The following is a 19,537-nucleotide window of genomic DNA, read 5'->3' on the forward strand; positions in this document are numbered from 1 at the left end:
CATATTTTTGCATTTCAAAAGAAAGAAAAAAGTGGTCAGATATGTAACTTTCTTTATTTTCCTGATTCTTTAGAAGACCAAAAAATATTATATAGTGGACTCTTTTCCTGAAAAAATACTGATAACTACGCACCATTCCAAATAAATAGATACATATATATTTATATATATTTATATTAAAACAGTTTAGGCTACTAATGCCCATCGATCTCTGATCTAGTTCAATGCTGTACTGTACAGTATGTCTAGACTATCGATATTTAATATTCAATTATATTATTAGTGAAACTGGTCAACTAGTCGTCCACCATTATCAATCGTTTATTAATGTTTATTATGTTTCAATTTTTGATCGTTTAAAAAAAACGGAATTATTTACCGTTACATTTCCGATTTTAGTTCAACCAAGATGGCGGCGCCCATGTGAACACGATTTTTAAAAGTAGCTTTCAAGGATTGTTTGGGTCCGTTTTCTTCCAAATGAATTTGTCATCTTATGTAAAAGGGGCTGTAGTTGGGAGTAAGTATTTGTCACATTTTCTTCTCATTTAATATATTGTGTAAAGGTTGAGAGTAAGGTCCACAGTGTTTTCTTGTTTGCTGCTGCCTAAGTTCCGCTCGAAGATTTGTGGTAATGACTGTTTGGCCCGTTATAATTTCAATAATATGAATGAAGGCAAAGCCTTGGGAGAGCGCAGCTAGTTATAATTAATGACACAAACTTAGTAACGATATTAGTAATAACATTAACACTAGTAACAGGAGTGTGACATTTTCTACTTATTAAAATGGTTTGGTTTGTTACATTATATTTAATTCATGATCAAAACAAGTCGTCAAACTCCTGTGATTGAACTGATATAACAACAAATTCAATGATTCTGTTGAAATACTTACAGTACTTATGTAATGGTTTCTGATTCATGATGATGAGTCCGTCGACAGTATACATGGGTCTATCATGATGTATATAACAGTTTAGTTCATGCAAGGTGTCAAGACATAGTGGAGGTGATGACATAGTGGAGTTACCATTAGTTCATAAATTCACATGATATCACATTAATTGCTAAAACTGGTACTGGTGTATTTGAATAGTTTGGAATGATTTATAAATTATTAAAAAAAAAAAGAATATTCTTGTATTGAAGACTTTCAGTGAGATGAGGCAATCCACACCTTCACTTACTAACCTTAATACTGTTTAAAAAAAGATGAAGAATTTATTCACAGTGTTCCAAGATTCGTAAAAGCCAATATTGAGCCACTTCCTCTGTTGGGTGAACTCCATCAGAGAGTAGATTGAAATTGTATGAATAGCGACATCCGTGCTCCTGTCCATTGCGGTTTCCATTTTTTCTTGATCTTTCAAGGTCACATACAAACTTGGGTGAATGGAATCCTAGCTCAGAGTTGTACTCACGCACTATGGAATTGTAGACATTGATATGCTTGTTAACAGATTCGTCATCCTTTTGCTCTGATTGGGCCTCCCAATGTACATAATCTTTAAGGCGGTTCCACTTAACGATAGATATTGGGGGTATCTCAAGTACACCAATTTTCAAATTCGGCGAGCTGGATGAAATGGCCTTCAGCTGTTGAAAGACTTCTCTAGTATCTTTCTCTAGAGCATTAAGACTTTGATACCTGGTAAAAATGAATCTGTCTCTCTTAAGGGTAACATCACAAGTCCCATGCCAATAGATAATTTGAGTAGGACAAGTTGTTAGATATGGTAAGTTGTCTGTTATACATTTTAGACCATCAACTGACCTCCTCCCACTTACATAGAACCATTTAATATTGATATCTTTTGTGCTGAGGTTCACCAATTGCTTTTGTAAATATCGGCCCTTGCTGTCTGTAATGAATACAAGGCGATGTTTGATGGTCTTGTCTTCCAGAGCTTTTTCTTTTTTACTCATGTACTTCCTTATTTTCTGAATGTTACATGACATAATTGAATGTAGATGTGTTGAAGTGCTGTGTTGTAGGTCTTGAATCACAAGGTCACACCAGATTTCCTGAGTAGTAAAAACAGGCAATTGGCGCCAAAAAAGTCTAGTAAACACACAATGAATATTTACATGTTTAAATCTGCCTGCTTGAATTTAGAATTAATATTATACCCGGTTTTAAGTTTAAGACAGACTGGCTTTATTTCATAATCTACCTCTAATTAGATCAAACATCTAGCCTACATTGCATTTTTTTTTCAAATTAAAAGGGAGGCCTTGTTATTATTTTAAATTCAACTTTTAAAAGTGAAAATTACAAATATTTTTTTCGACAATAGTCTATTCTGGGCAAATGATCACGTGAATTTTCATCTTTACGTACAGTACATAGGTCCTACATATCTTATAGACTAGCTACACGCATTGTAAGCTTAATCTCCAGCCGTCCGCGCGATCGGCAGTAAAGTTAGTCTAAAAATTTTAAGCTTTGAAAGTGAATATTTTCTACTAGAATTCTATGCCATTTCTCCTGATAAATTTGGCAAAATAATTGTTGTTATTATTGATTTAAACTGTATTGATTGTAAGTTAAAACTCCATTTTGTTTACATGTACGTGTATATAGACACCTTGCATGAACTTACTACACTTGATATGCTATGGGATAGGCCCGACGTAGATTTCTATGACGCTGGGTTAACCTGCAGTCGTCTGGCGAATATTGTCGTCTGCGACAGGAAATTTAGTGTGCAAAGTAAAAATAAAAGTATAGAATGTATCTAAGTGTTTTAAAATTTCCATTCTATCATAAAATTTATTTTTGCGACAATGGCAGTTCAAGCGCATCACAATTTAGTCGTCTGCACTTAGCGTTCCTATTTTTGGTAACAAACCAAATATTTTCATCCAATCAAATTCGCCGATTACATTCATGTCATCAGTCATAACAGAAATGGAAGATAGTCGGTATACCGGCGGTTAGGCAGTTTTTATATCAATATGTAAAGAATGAGGTAATTTTTAGTGAATATCGGTGAGGTATGTCGATCAGAAAGAAATGGATCAAGTCTCACCATACAGGTAACGAGAATTAAAACATGGCTGCCTGCATGGAGGCGCGAGACTTTTCCCGCGGGACACAATTTCAAAGTCCAAGGGGTATAGGATTGTATTGGACTGTATTGCTTACACACGTGTTATGGTTAGTAGAGCTTCGCTCTACGCGGCCTTCGGCCGCGTAAGAGCTGCGCTCTTATTATCCATTTGTGGATCATGACAACATGTTCAGTTTTGTCATTTCGTTGCGATGACACTATAAAAACACCCGCCGGTGGTCAAACATTTCGTGGCCAACGTATGACCTTATCTTCTTATTCTATTATTAACTTAACAAAATAAAAAGAATTTGTTCAATACAACATTTAGATACCTGGATTCAGGAGTTGGCACTCTTCTTTTTATTTTGTTATTTACCTGGATTGTTTAAGAGGCCTCTGTATCTACTATGGATCCTCCTGGAACCAAGTGATGAAACAAAGCATCTTTTTGAACTCTGCATGCAGGACTTTGGTTCTTGGAGAATTTCTCCTTAGGGAGAATTTTCTCTTCTGATTTTTGTTATTAACTTAGGTTATAACAAGTTTAAACAAAACTTAACATTGCAAACCCATTGACGTCTGTACCTTATGTTAACAGGGACTAGTAGATTAATATCAAACCAAACTTTATGAACTCTATAGTGTTAAATTGATTGACCATTACAGATTATCTTGGATGTAATGGTAGCTAGCAGCATCACTGAATCAATGAGTTGGCATCGTTGAAAGTTAATTGGATCTTTTTGTGATGCATCTTGGTCTTTCTTTATATCAAGATTAGTCGGGACAATGCTCCTGTTGCGGGGCGTGAATGGAGCAGCTGTCATCTGGCCGTTTTTCACCACTGCAGACAAACTTGTAGCCAGAGTTTCCTATGGTCCTGAGACCATGTCTGCTAGGGCCTAGAGGAAACTCAGACTAACAAATTTGGGGACAAGCTGTCGGGTAAACTCGACTCTGACACCAACACCGACACTTAATGGGGATATTTGTGGTGATAGTGGGCTAAAACGTGTGTATCATATTTTAGGTACCACCATGTTGTGTAGGAGATGCTCAGTCCTAACCTCATCCACACTGGAAGATTTCTCACGTATGCAGAAACGATACATGAAGAGCTGGAAGAAAAGAGCGCAGGTCATTGAGGAAAGGAAAGAACAAGTATTTCAATATGTGAGAGACAATGCTAAGCCTACAGAGAGACTGTATGTATGGGGCTGTGCGACTACAGGGTCTCTTGGTAAGTAAACCCAGGTCATAAGTTCACCAGAAAAAGTAAAATTTAGATAGTGTTCCAGTTATTTACTAGTTCCATTCGAAATATTGATTTGTTTAGCCAGGGAGTTGGGTACAGATATTGGCTGCTACTTTTTCTTTTAAAATCTTATCAAAGTAAACCATTCTAAAAATGTCAATCTAGCATAATCAGGGATGAGATTTTTCCTCTTTTCAGAGGATTTCCTCTTTTTTGACTCAGTTTCCAAAAAATAAAAACTGTTGGAATCAGTCTGAAAAGCCCCAAAATGATGTTTTTGCAGGTAGGGTTAGTGTTTTTCCTCGTTATGTACTTTCCTCCTTTTTTGGAAAGGCACGAATCTCACCCCTGCATACTGTCAATTCCAAGGATTTTTATATTTCAGGTATATCATCGTACCTTAAGCCAGCAAAAGGACAGAGTTTCATGCAGTGTATGAGGAGACCAGCACGGCTTAAATTCTTTGACAATTATGATATCAAGGTATGCAAGTGACTTTTCCAACCACTGGTATCAGTTGTCTCCCATTTCTCAACAAAAGATATACTATATTGCAAAACAAGAGAGATTATATTTTTATTTCACTGATAAACCTCTGTCTAATCTTAATTAAAGTACATTATATTGCAATCTTGGCCCACTTTACTCGAGGGTAGGAGTTTGAAGTTTGACACAAGGCTTAGCAGAGTATTGTTCTCCAGTAAAATATTTATAAAGAAATAGTTTTATAGATTTAAAAAGATTTCTGCGGAAATTTGATCAAAAGATACATAAACAAACTTAATTTGTGTAGCCTTTTAACCCTGAAATACAAATTGTAGAACCTTCTTAGTATAGAGGTAATGTACTTTAATACCATCATAAATGTCTGTTATTGGTTGCTAGGTTACAGAAGCAGCCTGTGGATATGGATTTACTATATTTCTGGGAAAAAAAGGAAAAGAACATTGTGTGTTTGGAACTGGGATCAACACAAACTCGCAGATAGGATTTCATAGAATACATAATGACAAAGGTACTTATATCATCCAGCCATAATGTTGGCCCTGACAATCAGGCTATAGGTTTGGGTGGAGATGAAAATCATGCTATAGTAAAGCTGGGGAGAGATGCAGATCATGTTATAGTATAGGTGGGGAGAGATGAAGATCATGTTATAGTAAAGATGGGGAGAGATGAAGATCATGCTATAGTAAAGGTGGGGAGAGATGAAGATCATGCTATATTATAGGTGGGGAGTGATGAAGATCATGCTATAGTATAGGTGGGGGAGAGATGAAGATCATGCTATAGTAAAGCTGGGGAGAGATGAAGATCATGTTATATTATAGGTGGGAAGTGATGAAGATCATGCTATAGTATAGGTGGGGGAGAGATGAAGATCTTGCTATAGTATAGGTGGGGAGAGATGAAGATCATGCTATAGTAAAGGTGGGGAGAGATGAAGATAATGCTATAGTATAGATGGGGAGAGATGAAGATCATGCTGTAGTATTGGTGGGGAGGGATAAAGATCATGCTATATTATAGGTGGGGAGTGATGAAGGTCATGCTATAGTATTGGTGGGGAGAGATGAAGATCATGCTATAGTATAGGTGGGGAGAGATGAAGATATGTTATAGTATTGGTGGGGAGAGATGAAGATCATGTTATAGTATAGGTGGGGAGAGATGAAGATCATGCTATATTATAGGTGGGAAGTGATGAAGGTCATGCTATAGTATTGGTGGGGAGAGATGAAGATCATGCTATAGTATAGATGGGGGAGAGATGAAGATCATGCTATAGTATAGGTGGGGAGAGATGAAGATCATGCTATAGTAAAGGTGGGGAGAGATGAAGATCATGCTATAGTAAAGGTGGGGAGAGATGAAGATCATGCTGTAGTATTGGTGGGGAGAGATGAAGACCATGCTATAGTATAGGTGGGGAGAGATGAAGATCATGTTATAGTATAGGTGAGGAGAGATGAAGATCATGTTATAGTATAGGTGGGGAGAGATGAAGATCATGCTATAGTATAGGTGGGGGAGAGATGAAGATCATGCTATAGTATAGGTGGGGAGAGATGAAGATCATGTTATAGTATAGGTGGAGAGAGATGAAGATCATGTTATAGTATAGGTGGGGAGTGATGAAGATCATGCTATATTATAGGTGGGGAGGGATAAAGATCATGCTATAGTATAGGTGGGGAGAGATGAAGATCATGCTATAGTATAGGTGGGGAGAGATGAAGATCATGTTATAGTATAGGTGGAGAGAGATGAAGATCATGCTATAGTATTGGTGGAGAGAGATGAAGATCATGCTATAGTATTGGTGGAGAGAGATGAAGATCATGCTATAGTATAGGTGGAGAGAGATGAAGATCATGCTATAGTATTGGTGGAGAGAGATGAAGATCATGTTATAGTATAGGTGGAGAGAGATGAAGATCATGCTATAGTATAGATGGGGAGTGATGAAGATCATGCTATAGTATAGATGGGGGAGAGATGAAGATCATGCTATAGTATAGATGGGGAGAGATGAAGATCATGCTATAGTAAAGGTGGGGAGAGATGAAGATAATGCTGTAGTATTGGTGGGGAGAGATGAAGATCATGCTATAGTATAGGTTGGGGAGAGATGAAGATAATGCTATAGTATAGATGGGGGAGAGATGAAGATCATGCTGTAGTATTGGTGGGGAGGGATAAAGATCATGCTATATTATAGGTGGGGAGAGATGAAGATCATGCTATATTATAGGTGGGGAGAGATGAAGATCATGCTATATTATAGGTGGGGAGAGATGAAGATATGTTATAGTATTGGTGGGGAGAGATGAAGATCATGTTATAGTATAGGTGGGGAGAGATGAAGATCATGCTATATTATAGGTGGGGAGAGATGAAGATCATGCTATATTATAGGTGGGGAGAGATGAAGATATGTTATAGTATTGGTGGGGAGAGATGAAGATCATGCTATAGTATAGATGGGGGAGAGATGAACATCATGCTATAGTATAGGTGGGGAGAGATGAAGATCATGCTATAGTAAAGGTGGGGAGAGATGAAGATCATGCTATAGTAAAGGTGGGGAGAGATGAAGATCATGCTGTAGTATTGGTGGGGAGAGATGAAGGTCATGCTATAGTAAAGGTGGGGAGAGATGAAGATCATGTTATAGTATAGGTGGGGAGAGATGAAGATCATGCTATAGTATAGGTGGGGAGAGATGAAGATCATGTTATAGTATAGGTGGGGAGAGATGAAGATCATGCTATAGTAAAGGTGGGGAGAGATGAAGATCATGCTGTAGTATTGGTGAGGAGAGATGAAGATCATGCTATAGTATAGGTGGGGGAGAGATGAAGATAATGCTATATTATAGATGGGGAGAGATGAAGATCATGCTGTAGTATTGGTGGGGAGGGATAAAGATCATGCTATATTATAGGTGGGGAGTGATGAAGGTCATGCTATAGTATTGGTGGGGAGAGATGAAGATCATGTTATAGTATAGGTGGGGAGAGATGAAGATCATGCTATATTATTGGTGGGGAGAGATGAAGATCATGCTATAGTATAGATGGGGGAGAGATGAAGATCATGCTATATTATAGGTGGGGAGTGATGAAGGTCATGCTATAGTATTGGTGGGGAGAGATGAAGATCATGCTATAGTATAGATGGGGGAGAGATGAAGATCATGCTATAGTATAGGTGGGGAGAGATGAAGATCATGCTATAGTAAAGGTGGGGAGAGATGAAGATCATGCTATAGTAAAGGTGGGGAGAGATGAAGATCATGCTGTAGTATTGGTGGGGAGAGATGAAGACCATGCTATAGTATAGGTGGGGAGAGATGAAGATCATGTTATAGTATAGGTGAGGAGAGATGAAGATCATGTTATAGTATAGGTGGGGAGAGATGAAGATCATGCTATAGTATAGGTGGGGGAGAGATGAAGATCATGCTATAGTATAGGTGGGGAGAGATGAAGATCATGTTATAGTATAGGTGGAGAGAGATGAAGATCATGTTATAGTATAGATGGGGAGTGATGAAGATCATGCTATAGTATAGATGGGGGAGAGATGAAGATCATGCTATAGTATAGATGGGGAGAGATGAAGATCATGCTATAGTAAAGGTGGGGAGAGATGAAGATAATGCTGTAGTATTGGTGGGGAGAGATGAAGATCATGCTATAGTATAGGTTGGGGAGAGATGAAGATAATGCTATAGTATAGATGGGGGAGAGATGAAGATCATGCTGTAGTATTGGTGGGGAGGGATAAAGATCATGTTATAGTATTGGTGGGGAGAGATGAAGATCATGTTATAGTATAGGTGGGGAGAGATGAAGATCATGCTATATTATAGGTGGGGAGAGATGAAGATCATGCTATATTATAGGTGGGGAGAGATGAAGATATGTTATAGTATTGGTGGGGAGAGATGAAGATCATGTTATAGTATAGGTGGGGAGAGATGAAGATCATGCTATATTATAGGTGGGGAGAGATGAAGATCATGCTATATTATAGGTGGGGAGAGATGAAGATATGTTATAGTATTGGTGGGGAGAGATGAAGATCATGCTATAGTATAGATGGGGGAGAGATGAAGATCATGCTATAGTATAGGTGGGGAGAGATGAAGATCATGCTATAGTAAAGGTGGGGAGAGATGAAGATCATGCTATAGTAAAGGTGGGGAGAGATGAAGATCATGCTGTAGTATTGGTGGGGAGAGATGAAGACCATGCTATAGTATAGGTGGGGGAGAGATGAAGATCATGCTATAGTATAGGTGGGGAGAGACGAAGATAATGCTATAGTATAGATGGGGGAGAGATGAAGATCATGCTATAGTATAGGTGGGGAGAGATGAAGATCATGCTATAGTATAGGTGGGGATAGATGAAGATAATGCTATAGTATAGGTGGGGAGAGATGAAGATCATGCTATAGTATTGGTGGGGAGAGATGAAGATCATGCTATAGTATAGGTGGGGAGAGATGAAGATAATGCTATAGTATAGGTGGGGAGTGATGAAGGTCATGCTATAGTAAAGGTGGGGAGAGATGAAGATCATGCTATAGTATTGGTGGGGAGAGATGAAGATCATGCTATAGTATAGGTGGGGAGAGATGAAGATCATGCTGTAGTATAGATGGGGGAGAGATGAAGATCATGCTATAGTATAGGTGGGGAGAGACGAAGATAATGCTATAGTATAGATGGGGGAGAGATGAAGATCATGCTATAGTATAGGTGGGGAGAGATGAAGATCATGCTATAGTATAGGTGGGGATAGATGAAGATAATGCTATAGTATAGGTGGGGAGAGATGAAGATCATGCTATAGTATAGGTGGGGATAGATGAAGATAATGCTATAGTATAGGTGGGGAGGGATAAAGATCATGTTATAGTATAGGTGGGGAGAGATGAAGATCATGCTATAGTATAGATGGGGGAGAGATGAAGATCATGCTATAGTATAGATGGGGGAGAGATGAAGATCATGCTATAGTATAGGTGGGGAGAGATGAAGATCATGCTATAGTATAGATGGGGGAGAGATGAAGATCATGCTATAGTATAGGTGGGGAGAGATGAAGATCATGCTATAGTATAGATGGGGGAGAGATGAAGATCATGCTATAGTATAGGTGGGGAGAGATGAAGATCATGCTATAGTATAGATGGGGGAGAGATGAAGATCATGCTATAGTATAGATGGGGGAGAGATGAAGATCATGCTATAGTATAGGTGGGGAGAGATGAAGATCATGCTATAGTATAGATGGGGGAGAGATGAAGATCATGCTATAGTATAGGTGGGGAGTGATGAAGGTCATGCTATAGTATTGGTGGGGAGAGATGAAGATCATGCTATAGTATAGATGGGGGAGAGATGAAGATCATGCTATAGTATAGGTGGGGAGAGATGAAGATCATGCTATAGTAAAGGTGGGGAGAGATGAAGATCATGCTATAGTAAAGGTGGGGAGAGATGAAGATCATGCTGTAGTATTGGTGGGGAGAGATGAAGACCATGCTATAGTATAGGTGGGGAGAGATGAAGATCATGTTATAGTATAGGTGAGGAGAGATGAAGATCATGTTATAGTATAGGTGGGGAGAGATGAAGATCATGCTATAGTATAGGTGGGGGAGAGATGAAGATCATGCTATAGTATAGGTGGGGAGAGATGAAGATCATGTTATAGTATAGGTGGAGAGAGATGAAGATCATGTTATAGTATAGATGGGGAGTGATGAAGATCATGCTATAGTATAGATGGGGGAGAGATGAAGATCATGCTATAGTATAGATGGGGAGAGATGAAGATCATGCTATAGTAAAGGTGGGGAGAGATGAAGATAATGCTGTAGTATTGGTGGGGAGAGATGAAGATCATGCTATAGTATAGGTTGGGGAGAGATGAAGATAATGCTATAGTATAGATGGGGGAGAGATGAAGATCATGCTGTAGTATTGGTGGGGAGGGATAAAGATCATGTTATAGTATTGGTGGGGAGAGATGAAGATCATGTTATAGTATAGGTGGGGAGAGATGAAGATCATGCTATATTATAGGTGGGGAGAGATGAAGATCATGCTATATTATAGGTGGGGAGAGATGAAGATATGTTATAGTATTGGTGGGGAGAGATGAAGATCATGTTATAGTATAGGTGGGGAGAGATGAAGATCATGCTATATTATAGGTGGGGAGAGATGAAGATCATGCTATATTATAGGTGGGGAGAGATGAAGATATGTTATAGTATTGGTGGGGAGAGATGAAGATCATGCTATAGTATAGATGGGGGAGAGATGAAGATCATGCTATAGTATAGGTGGGGAGAGATGAAGATCATGCTATAGTAAAGGTGGGGAGAGATGAAGATCATGCTATAGTAAAGGTGGGGAGAGATGAAGATCATGCTGTAGTATTGGTGGGGAGAGATGAAGACCATGCTATAGTATAGGTGGGGGAGAGATGAAGATCATGCTATAGTATAGGTGGGGAGAGACGAAGATAATGCTATAGTATAGATGGGGGAGAGATGAAGATCATGCTATAGTATAGGTGGGGAGAGATGAAGATCATGCTATAGTATAGGTGGGGATAGATGAAGATAATGCTATAGTATAGGTGGGGAGAGATGAAGATCATGCTATAGTATTGGTGGGGAGAGATGAAGATCATGCTATAGTATAGGTGGGGAGAGATGAAGATAATGCTATAGTATAGGTGGGGAGTGATGAAGGTCATGCTATAGTAAAGGTGGGGAGAGATGAAGATCATGCTATAGTATTGGTGGGGAGAGATGAAGATCATGCTATAGTATAGGTGGGGAGAGATGAAGATCATGCTGTAGTATAGATGGGGGAGAGATGAAGATCATGCTATAGTATAGGTGGGGAGAGACGAAGATAATGCTATAGTATAGATGGGGGAGAGATGAAGATCATGCTATAGTATAGGTGGGGAGAGATGAAGATCATGCTATAGTATAGGTGGGGATAGATGAAGATAATGCTATAGTATAGGTGGGGAGAGATGAAGATCATGCTATAGTATAGGTGGGGATAGATGAAGATAATGCTATAGTATAGGTGGGGAGGGATAAAGATCATGTTATAGTATAGGTGGGGAGAGATGAAGATCATGCTATAGTATAGATGGGGGAGAGATGAAGATCATGCTATAGTATAGATGGGGGAGAGATGAAGATCATGCTATAGTATAGGTGGGGAGAGATGAAGATCATGCTATAGTATAGATGGGGGAGAGATGAAGATCATGCTATAGTATAGGTGGGGAGAGATGAAGATCATGCTATAGTATAGATGGGGGAGAGATGAAGATCATGCTATAGTATAGGTGGGGAGAGATGAAGATCATGCTATAGTATAGATGGGGGAGAGATGAAGATCATGCTATAGTATAGATGGGGGAGAGATGAAGATCATGCTATAGTATAGGTGGGGAGAGATGAAGATCATGCTATAGTATAGATGGGGGAGAGATGAAGATCATGCTATAGTATAGGTGGGGAGTGATGAAGGTCATGCTATAGTATAGGTGATTTGTAATTTGACTCTAAGCTATCTATCAAATTTATTACCCCCCCCCCCCCCCCCCCCCCCAGTAGTTATCTATCTGGATATGATTTAAGAAACAAGGAAAACTTCAGGATTCCAAATTATTGACTTTCTGCAACACACAAACCTTTCTTACCTTCTACATTAAGTAACTGGAACTCTTTAGATGATGTTATCAAATCCCTACCTCTATCATCTTTTAAATTAGCTCTCTCCCAAAATCATGTTCCAAAACTCAGCCCTGCTTCTATAGTTATGGGGAAAGAAAATTAAACATTATACATGTTAGGCTAAGACACCGTTGTAGCTCCCTTAAAGATGATCTCTTCCATGTAAATCTAGTTCAAGACTCACAATGTGGGCATTTTTGTGAAAATGCATACCATTTCCTTTTCGAGTGTCAATACTTTTCCACTGCCCGTTCAGATATGTTTAATACTTTAAATTACTTGAATATACAAATTAATCTAAATTTGTTACTTTTTGGTAATGAAGACTTGGCTTTGGATGTAAATAATTATGTGTTCGAACATGTGCAGGCTTTCATCAAATCCAGCAAGAGATTTTAAACATGCAAGTTGTGTCTATCTTTAAATCACTATTTGCATAATTATGTAAAATTGACTTATTTAAACTTTGACTTTGTAAATGTCTATGTCATCACTTGTGTAAAATGTTTTGTTGATAGGAGATGGCTTCATAAGTTGTCATAACTTGTGCCAAATCCTTCGTGCCTATTTTGGACAATAAATATGTTTAAAGTCAAAGTATAATAGGAGTTATTTCCCCTTACCCCTAAAAGACAATAATGACATTTGCGCTATTGATAACATCTTTTATCATATTGGTTTTAAACTTCTAATCACACTACAAACTGGAAACGATTGAAATACTACTTGCTACGCCAACTCTTCCCCATGGCACCACCAGGGAGCAATGTCAAAGGATAATTGTTACATCCTTGGTCCTCAAAGTTACAGATATTGTTACTATAATATTATCATTGTGATGTTACAGGAAAAGGACTTGATTACATCATAGAACCAATAAAGATTGATGTTCCGTTTGATAACCCAGACACCACTAGTGTGACGCAGGCTGCCTGTGGACGTGCCCATACGATCTTACTAACAAACAATGAAGGAGGTTGGTCATCAGCTACGTTATTTTGTTCTCTGTTTTTAAAATTGAGTTATGCCCCTTTTATTAATCCTCCACAGGGGACTGGAGGAACTATGGGTTTGTGTTATATCTGTCCGTCATTCTGCACCCTTGCCTGGGCCCTAACAACACTACCTTTCATTCTTGGAACAGGGTTTCACTTAAGTAAGACGAAGTATCACTCTGAACTACATATTTGACCTTTGACCTATATGAAATAATCTCATCCTTGTTAGATCTACTTCAATGCTTGTCACCGGAATATCATATATGGGGCATGGATTCACATATGTGAGGCAGTCATCAAAAATAGGTTACTCAGACTTACATTTTGACCTCTGACCTAAATCGAAGTAATAGCTTGTCTGGTGTCAGTCTCCTTCACTACTTGTCATTGGAATACCTTATATAGCACATTTGTTAAATTATCTGAGTCAGTGTGTCATGTACCTGTGTTTTTCCTGTCTATATAATTTGGTGGCAATTGAAACGACCCCATTTCCAGTGCATCTTAGCCTTATTTTTCCCAAAAGGAAGTTGAAATTTTCCATTATGTCCTAAGATTAAAACTTATTAAAACAAGAGATCCCAGAGGGATCTTGGCGCCCACCATTGAACGATCTTTATAGGTTCCATGTCAGATTGATCTTTTCTCTTATTTTTCCCTTCCTCTTACTAATCTGTGTAAATTGAGAAACATCCCTCTAGTACTTTTCAAACAAGGGGAAGCTATATATGAAATTTGAGAAAGATCCCTTCAGTACTTTCTGAGAAATAGCGATAACAAATTTCAATTGTCAAAATCCAAGATGGCTGCCTGTCGGCCATGTTGTTTTCCAATTGGTCTCAAAATGCAATATGCATAACTAAGCACCAAAGGGAACCTACATATGAAATTTGAGAAAGATCCCTTCAGTACTTTCTCAGAAATAGCGATAACAAATTTCAAATGTCAAAATCCAAGATGGCTGCCTGTCGGCCATGTTGTTTTCCTATTGGTCTCAAAATGCGTTATGCATAACCAGGGACCAAGGGGAACCTACATATGAAATTTGAGAAAGATCCCTTCAGTACTTTCTGAGAAATAGCGATAACAAACTTCAATTGTCAAAATCCAAGATGGCTGCCTGTCGGCCATGTTGTTTTCCGATTGGTCTCAAAATGCTTTATGCATAACTAGGCATCAAGGGGAACCTACATATGAAATTTGAGAAAGATCCCTTCAGCACTTTCTGACGATTAGCGATAACAAGAATTGTTTACGGACGGACGGAGGGACGGACGGAGGGATGGACGGACCACGGACCACGGACGGAGGGCGATTTGAATAGCCCACCATCTGATGATGGTGGGCTAAAAAAAAACCAGAACAATTATGGCAGATATTGCTCAAAATAGATCAGCAAAAGGACAGTTAAGGGTCAAGGTTGTTGTGTGCCTTCTTGTCAAGCTAAAATTTACATTATAAAACTGGTAAGCATGACTTATGAAATAATTATCAACAAGTGACTTTTTAACCTAATTTACACGTAAAACATTCCCAATTTGTTCAATTAGATTTTCCCCAAATATTGAGGAAAAACACTGTGTACCAAGAATTTGTTACCCTGACCTTCATTAAATGCTGTTAAATTTAGTACTCTTTGACTTATTCTTTTCTTGGTTTCTGTTAAATAATATTGGCGTCCTCCCATTTGGTAGATTGGAGTAAAATAGATAGATAATTAATATAATTGATGATAGAAGAATGAAACTCATTTTAAAGTACACAAAATATCATCATAAGTTTTATAAACTACGAGCTCTTTCTCTAATATCATACCGAGGTGTTAAAACTGGAAAACTGGAGACTTCCGGACTCACACAACTAAATATTTTACTTCATGTTATTACTAGTGACTCCATCCCTTCATTTGCTTATTTGAATTTTAAATGATATGAAATTTATATCAAATTAAAGTTTGAAGTTTTTTCTATTGGATAAATGTTGTTATTGTATAGGTTTGACGGCAAATAAGAGCACACGGGTACTCGAAAGACAGTTACCCTGACATTAACAGTACACTTGGGAACCCCCACCTGGAAAATTCCCACCTATTTACACCTGGAATCCTATGTCATTCTAATTTTAGAAGGAGTGTAGATTTTTGATTTCCCAAATCTCAAGACCCTACTCTTTATTCTCACATATAGAAAGTACCCATTTCATGTGTTATTTTCTCAGGAAAACAGCTACAAACCTAAGAAACACGTTTTCTTTAGGGACTTGGTTCAGAGGAAACATCAGCTGATTGGCTGGCTTAGTTGTGTGATCAGTCCTTGACAGTAGGTCGTAAAATGTGAAATTCTTTCTTTGACTTTACAGCTTTCAGTTTGGGAAACAATGCATATGGCCAGTGTGGGAGAACCATTGTAGAGGGAGAACTTTACAGGTAGGTTGTCTTTATTACTGTTAAAACAAAATTTCATGTGAGATTTATTTTCAAATTGCTATCCGAATGCAAATCCTTCGCAATTATTTGTAGGAAATAACAAGTTTGGATGTCAGGCAAGCTATCTGCTACAATATAGGTCTCTTGTAGAGTCCATCAATCTAATAACTCATCATTTGCGAATTCGAAGTCATTTCCAGATCAGCGTTCATGCATTTGAAAATATGTCTGAAAAGATAAGGTCGTTAAATAATGTATTCACAAAATCTATATGATTTACAGCAACTACAGCTACTGTGAAGTTGATATGGTCAAAAGCCTCTGACATTCAAACAAAACAATAATTCTAACTCGATTAAACAATTTTAAGAAATACAAATAAATATACCTTTTCATGAAAAACTTTGAAAAATAATAATAATACACAGCCATAGTTTATTCAATCCATGGACAAATCCTACAGAGATCTAAGGAGTAGAAATTGACACATGGAGACAAGGTAAATGATGAATTTGTACCGATCTGTAGTTAGATAAAATTCTATGGTAATATATATTAGAGGCTCACTAGAGTAATATTTTGTAATTATTTATTGATGTTTTGTGATGACGATACAGCATTGTTTGTGTTACTGATGTGCTATGTTGACAGCCCTGCGAGTAGGACCCCAGGGTGTAAGAATTTTAACTGGTCATTACACGATACATAAGGGGTGACTAAATTTGGGATCTTATTTTTCTCTTCTTTATTTTTTTTTTGCCATTATTTGAGCGTTTGGCCATGTGAGGAGGGTTTTGGGTTATGTCCCCTGGATGAGACCTACCAGAAATGGTAGTTTTTACTTAATTTTTGCTTAAAGCGCAGCATTTTAGGGAGTATGATGACTGTTTTGCCTGTTGTTAGTAATGATATATTATTATTAGCCCACCATCATCAGATGGTGGGCTATTCAAATCGCCCTGCGTCCGTGGTCCGTCGTCCGTCCGTCCGTCCGTCCGTCCCTCCATCCGTCCGTCCGTCCCTCCATCCGTCCGTCCCTCCATCCGTCCGTCCCTCCGTCCGTCCGTCCGTAAACAATTCTTGTTATCGCTATTTCTCAGAAAGTGCTGAAGGGATCTTTCTCAAATTTCATATGTAGGTTCCCCTTGGTACCTAGTTATGCATATTGCATTTTGAGACCAATCTGAAAACAACATGGCCGACAGGCAGCCATCTTGGATTTTGACAATTGAAGTTTGTTATCGCTATTTCTCAGAAAGTACTGAAGGGATCTTTCTCAAATTTCATATGTAGGTTCCCCTTGGTGCCTAGTTATGCATATCGCATTTTGAGACCAATCGCAAAACAACATGGCCGACAGGCAGCCATCTTGGATTTTGACAATTGAAGTTTGTTATTGCTATTTCTCAGAAAGTACTGAACGGATCTTTCTCAAATTTCATATGTAGGTTCCCCTTGGTGCCTAGTTATGCATATCGCATTTTGAGACCAATCAAAAAAACAACATGGCCGACAGGCAGCCATCTTGGATTTTGACAATTGAAGTTTGTTATCGCTATTTCTCAGAAAGTACTGAAGGGATCTTTCTCAAATTTCATATGTAGCATCCCCTTGGTGCCTAGTTATGCATATTGCATTTTGGGACCAATCGGAAAACAACATGGCCGACAGGCAGCCATCTTGGATTTTGACAATTGAAGTTTGTTATTGCTATTTCTCAGAAAGTACTGAAGGGATCTTTCTCAAATTTCATATGTAGGTTCCCCTTGGTACCAAGTTATGCATATTGCATTTTGAGACCAATCAAAAAAACAACATGGCCGACAGGCAGCCATCTTGGATTTTGACAATTGAAGTTTGTTATCGCTATTTCTCAGAATGCACTGACGAGATCTTTCTCACATTTCATATGTAGCATCCCCTTGGTGCCTAGTTATGCATATTGCATTTTGGGACCAATCGGAAAACAACATGGCCGACAGGCAGCCATCTTGGATTTTGACAATTGAAGTTTGTTATTGCTATTTCTCAGAAAGTACTGAAGGGATCTTTCTCAAATTTCATATGTAGGTTCCCCTTGGTACCAAGTTATGCATATTGCATTTTGAGACCAATCGGAAAACAACATGGCCGACAGGCAGCCATCTTGGATTTTGACAATTGAAGTTTGTTATCGCTATTTCTCAGAATGTACTGAAGAGATCTTTCTCAAATTTCATATGTATGTTTCCCTTGGTGCCTAGTTATGCATAAAGCATTTTGAGACCTATTGGAAAACAACATGGCCGACAGGCAGCCATCTTGGATTTTGACAATTGAAGTTTGTTATCGCTATTTCTCAGAATGTACTGAAGAGATCTTTCTAAAATTTCATATATAGGTTCCTCTTGGTGCCTAGTTATGCATATTGCATTTTTGAGACCAAACGGAAAATAACATGGCCGACAGGCAGCCATCTTGGATTTTGACAATTGAAGTTTGTTATCGCTATTTATCAGAAAGTAATGAAGGGATCGTTCTCAAACTTCATATGTAGGTTTCCCTCGGTGCCTAGTTATGCATATTGCATTTTTGAGACCAAACGGAAAATAACATGGACGACAGGCAGCCATCTTGTATTTTGAAAATTGAAGTTTGTTACAATACAAAAAAACAATCCTTTATTGACTTTTAAACATTTCATTATTAGGTACAGCTCACAGATACAACAGATTAGGGATTTACCTGACAATGTCACAAAGGTAAGTCAAACATATATATACATTATACATAAAAAGTTATTAAAAAATGTAATGAAAAATTTTGAATCAGTCCTTTTCATACAGGTTATATCATTAATTAAAAAATTTAATTTAAATAAGTATTCAAAGTTATTATGATCATCTATATAGTTTCATTAAAAACTTCACTGTTACTACACATATGTATGATGATGTAGGTTGTCTGTGGACAAGACCACACCTTGTTTCTGACAAAGGCAGGAGAGGTATACAGCTGTGGTTTGGGAGCTGATGGACAGACAGGTAAGCTAATTAACATATCTCTCTCTCTCTCTCTCTCTCTCTATCTCTCTCTCTCTCTCTCTCTCTCTCTCTCTCTCTCTCTCTCTCTCTATATATATATATATATATCCTCTGCTATTGGCTTGGCATCGGAATAGTTAATTTGAATTGTTTATTCAGTTGATAATCTATAATCATCAATGGATATTTATTATTTATATCATTATCTATATTCATTTAAATAAGACCCCCCCCTCTGTCTGTCTGTCTGTCTGTCTGTCTGTCTGTCTGTCTGTCTGTCTGTCTGTCTGTCTGTCTGTCTGTCTGTCTGTCTGTCTGTCTGTCTGTCTGTCTGTCTGTCTGTCTGTCTGTCTGTCTGTCTGTCTGTCTGTCTGTCTGTCTGTCTGTCTGTCTGTCTGTCTGTCTGTCTGTCTGTCTCTGTCTCTCTCTGTGTCTGTCTGTCTGTCTGTCTCTCTCTCTCTCTCTCTCTCTCTCTCTCCTCCTCGCTGC

General features: G+C 38.2%; 1 protein-coding gene across 1 annotated transcript; it reads left to right on the plus strand.

Moving 5' to 3' along the window:
- Nucleotides 1-384: 384 nt before the first annotated feature.
- On the plus strand, nucleotides 385-19,048 carry LOC117320996 (RCC1-like G exchanging factor-like protein; the record flags this gene model as incomplete). The annotated part of the gene is given in 8 exon segments (XM_033875483.1): nucleotides 385-520; nucleotides 4,089-4,298; nucleotides 4,699-4,796; nucleotides 5,199-5,328; nucleotides 13,450-13,578; nucleotides 15,959-16,025; nucleotides 18,715-18,766; nucleotides 18,964-19,048. Coding segments are annotated over 8 exon segments (811 nt in total), but the record flags the coding sequence as incomplete, so codon positions are not given.
- Between the last annotated feature and the right edge of the window lie 489 nt (nucleotides 19,049-19,537).

This window comes from Pecten maximus, unplaced genomic scaffold, assembly GCF_902652985.1.
Source record: "Pecten maximus unplaced genomic scaffold, xPecMax1.1, whole genome shotgun sequence".
Lineage (NCBI taxonomy): Eukaryota > Metazoa > Mollusca > Bivalvia > Pectinida > Pectinidae > Pecten > Pecten maximus.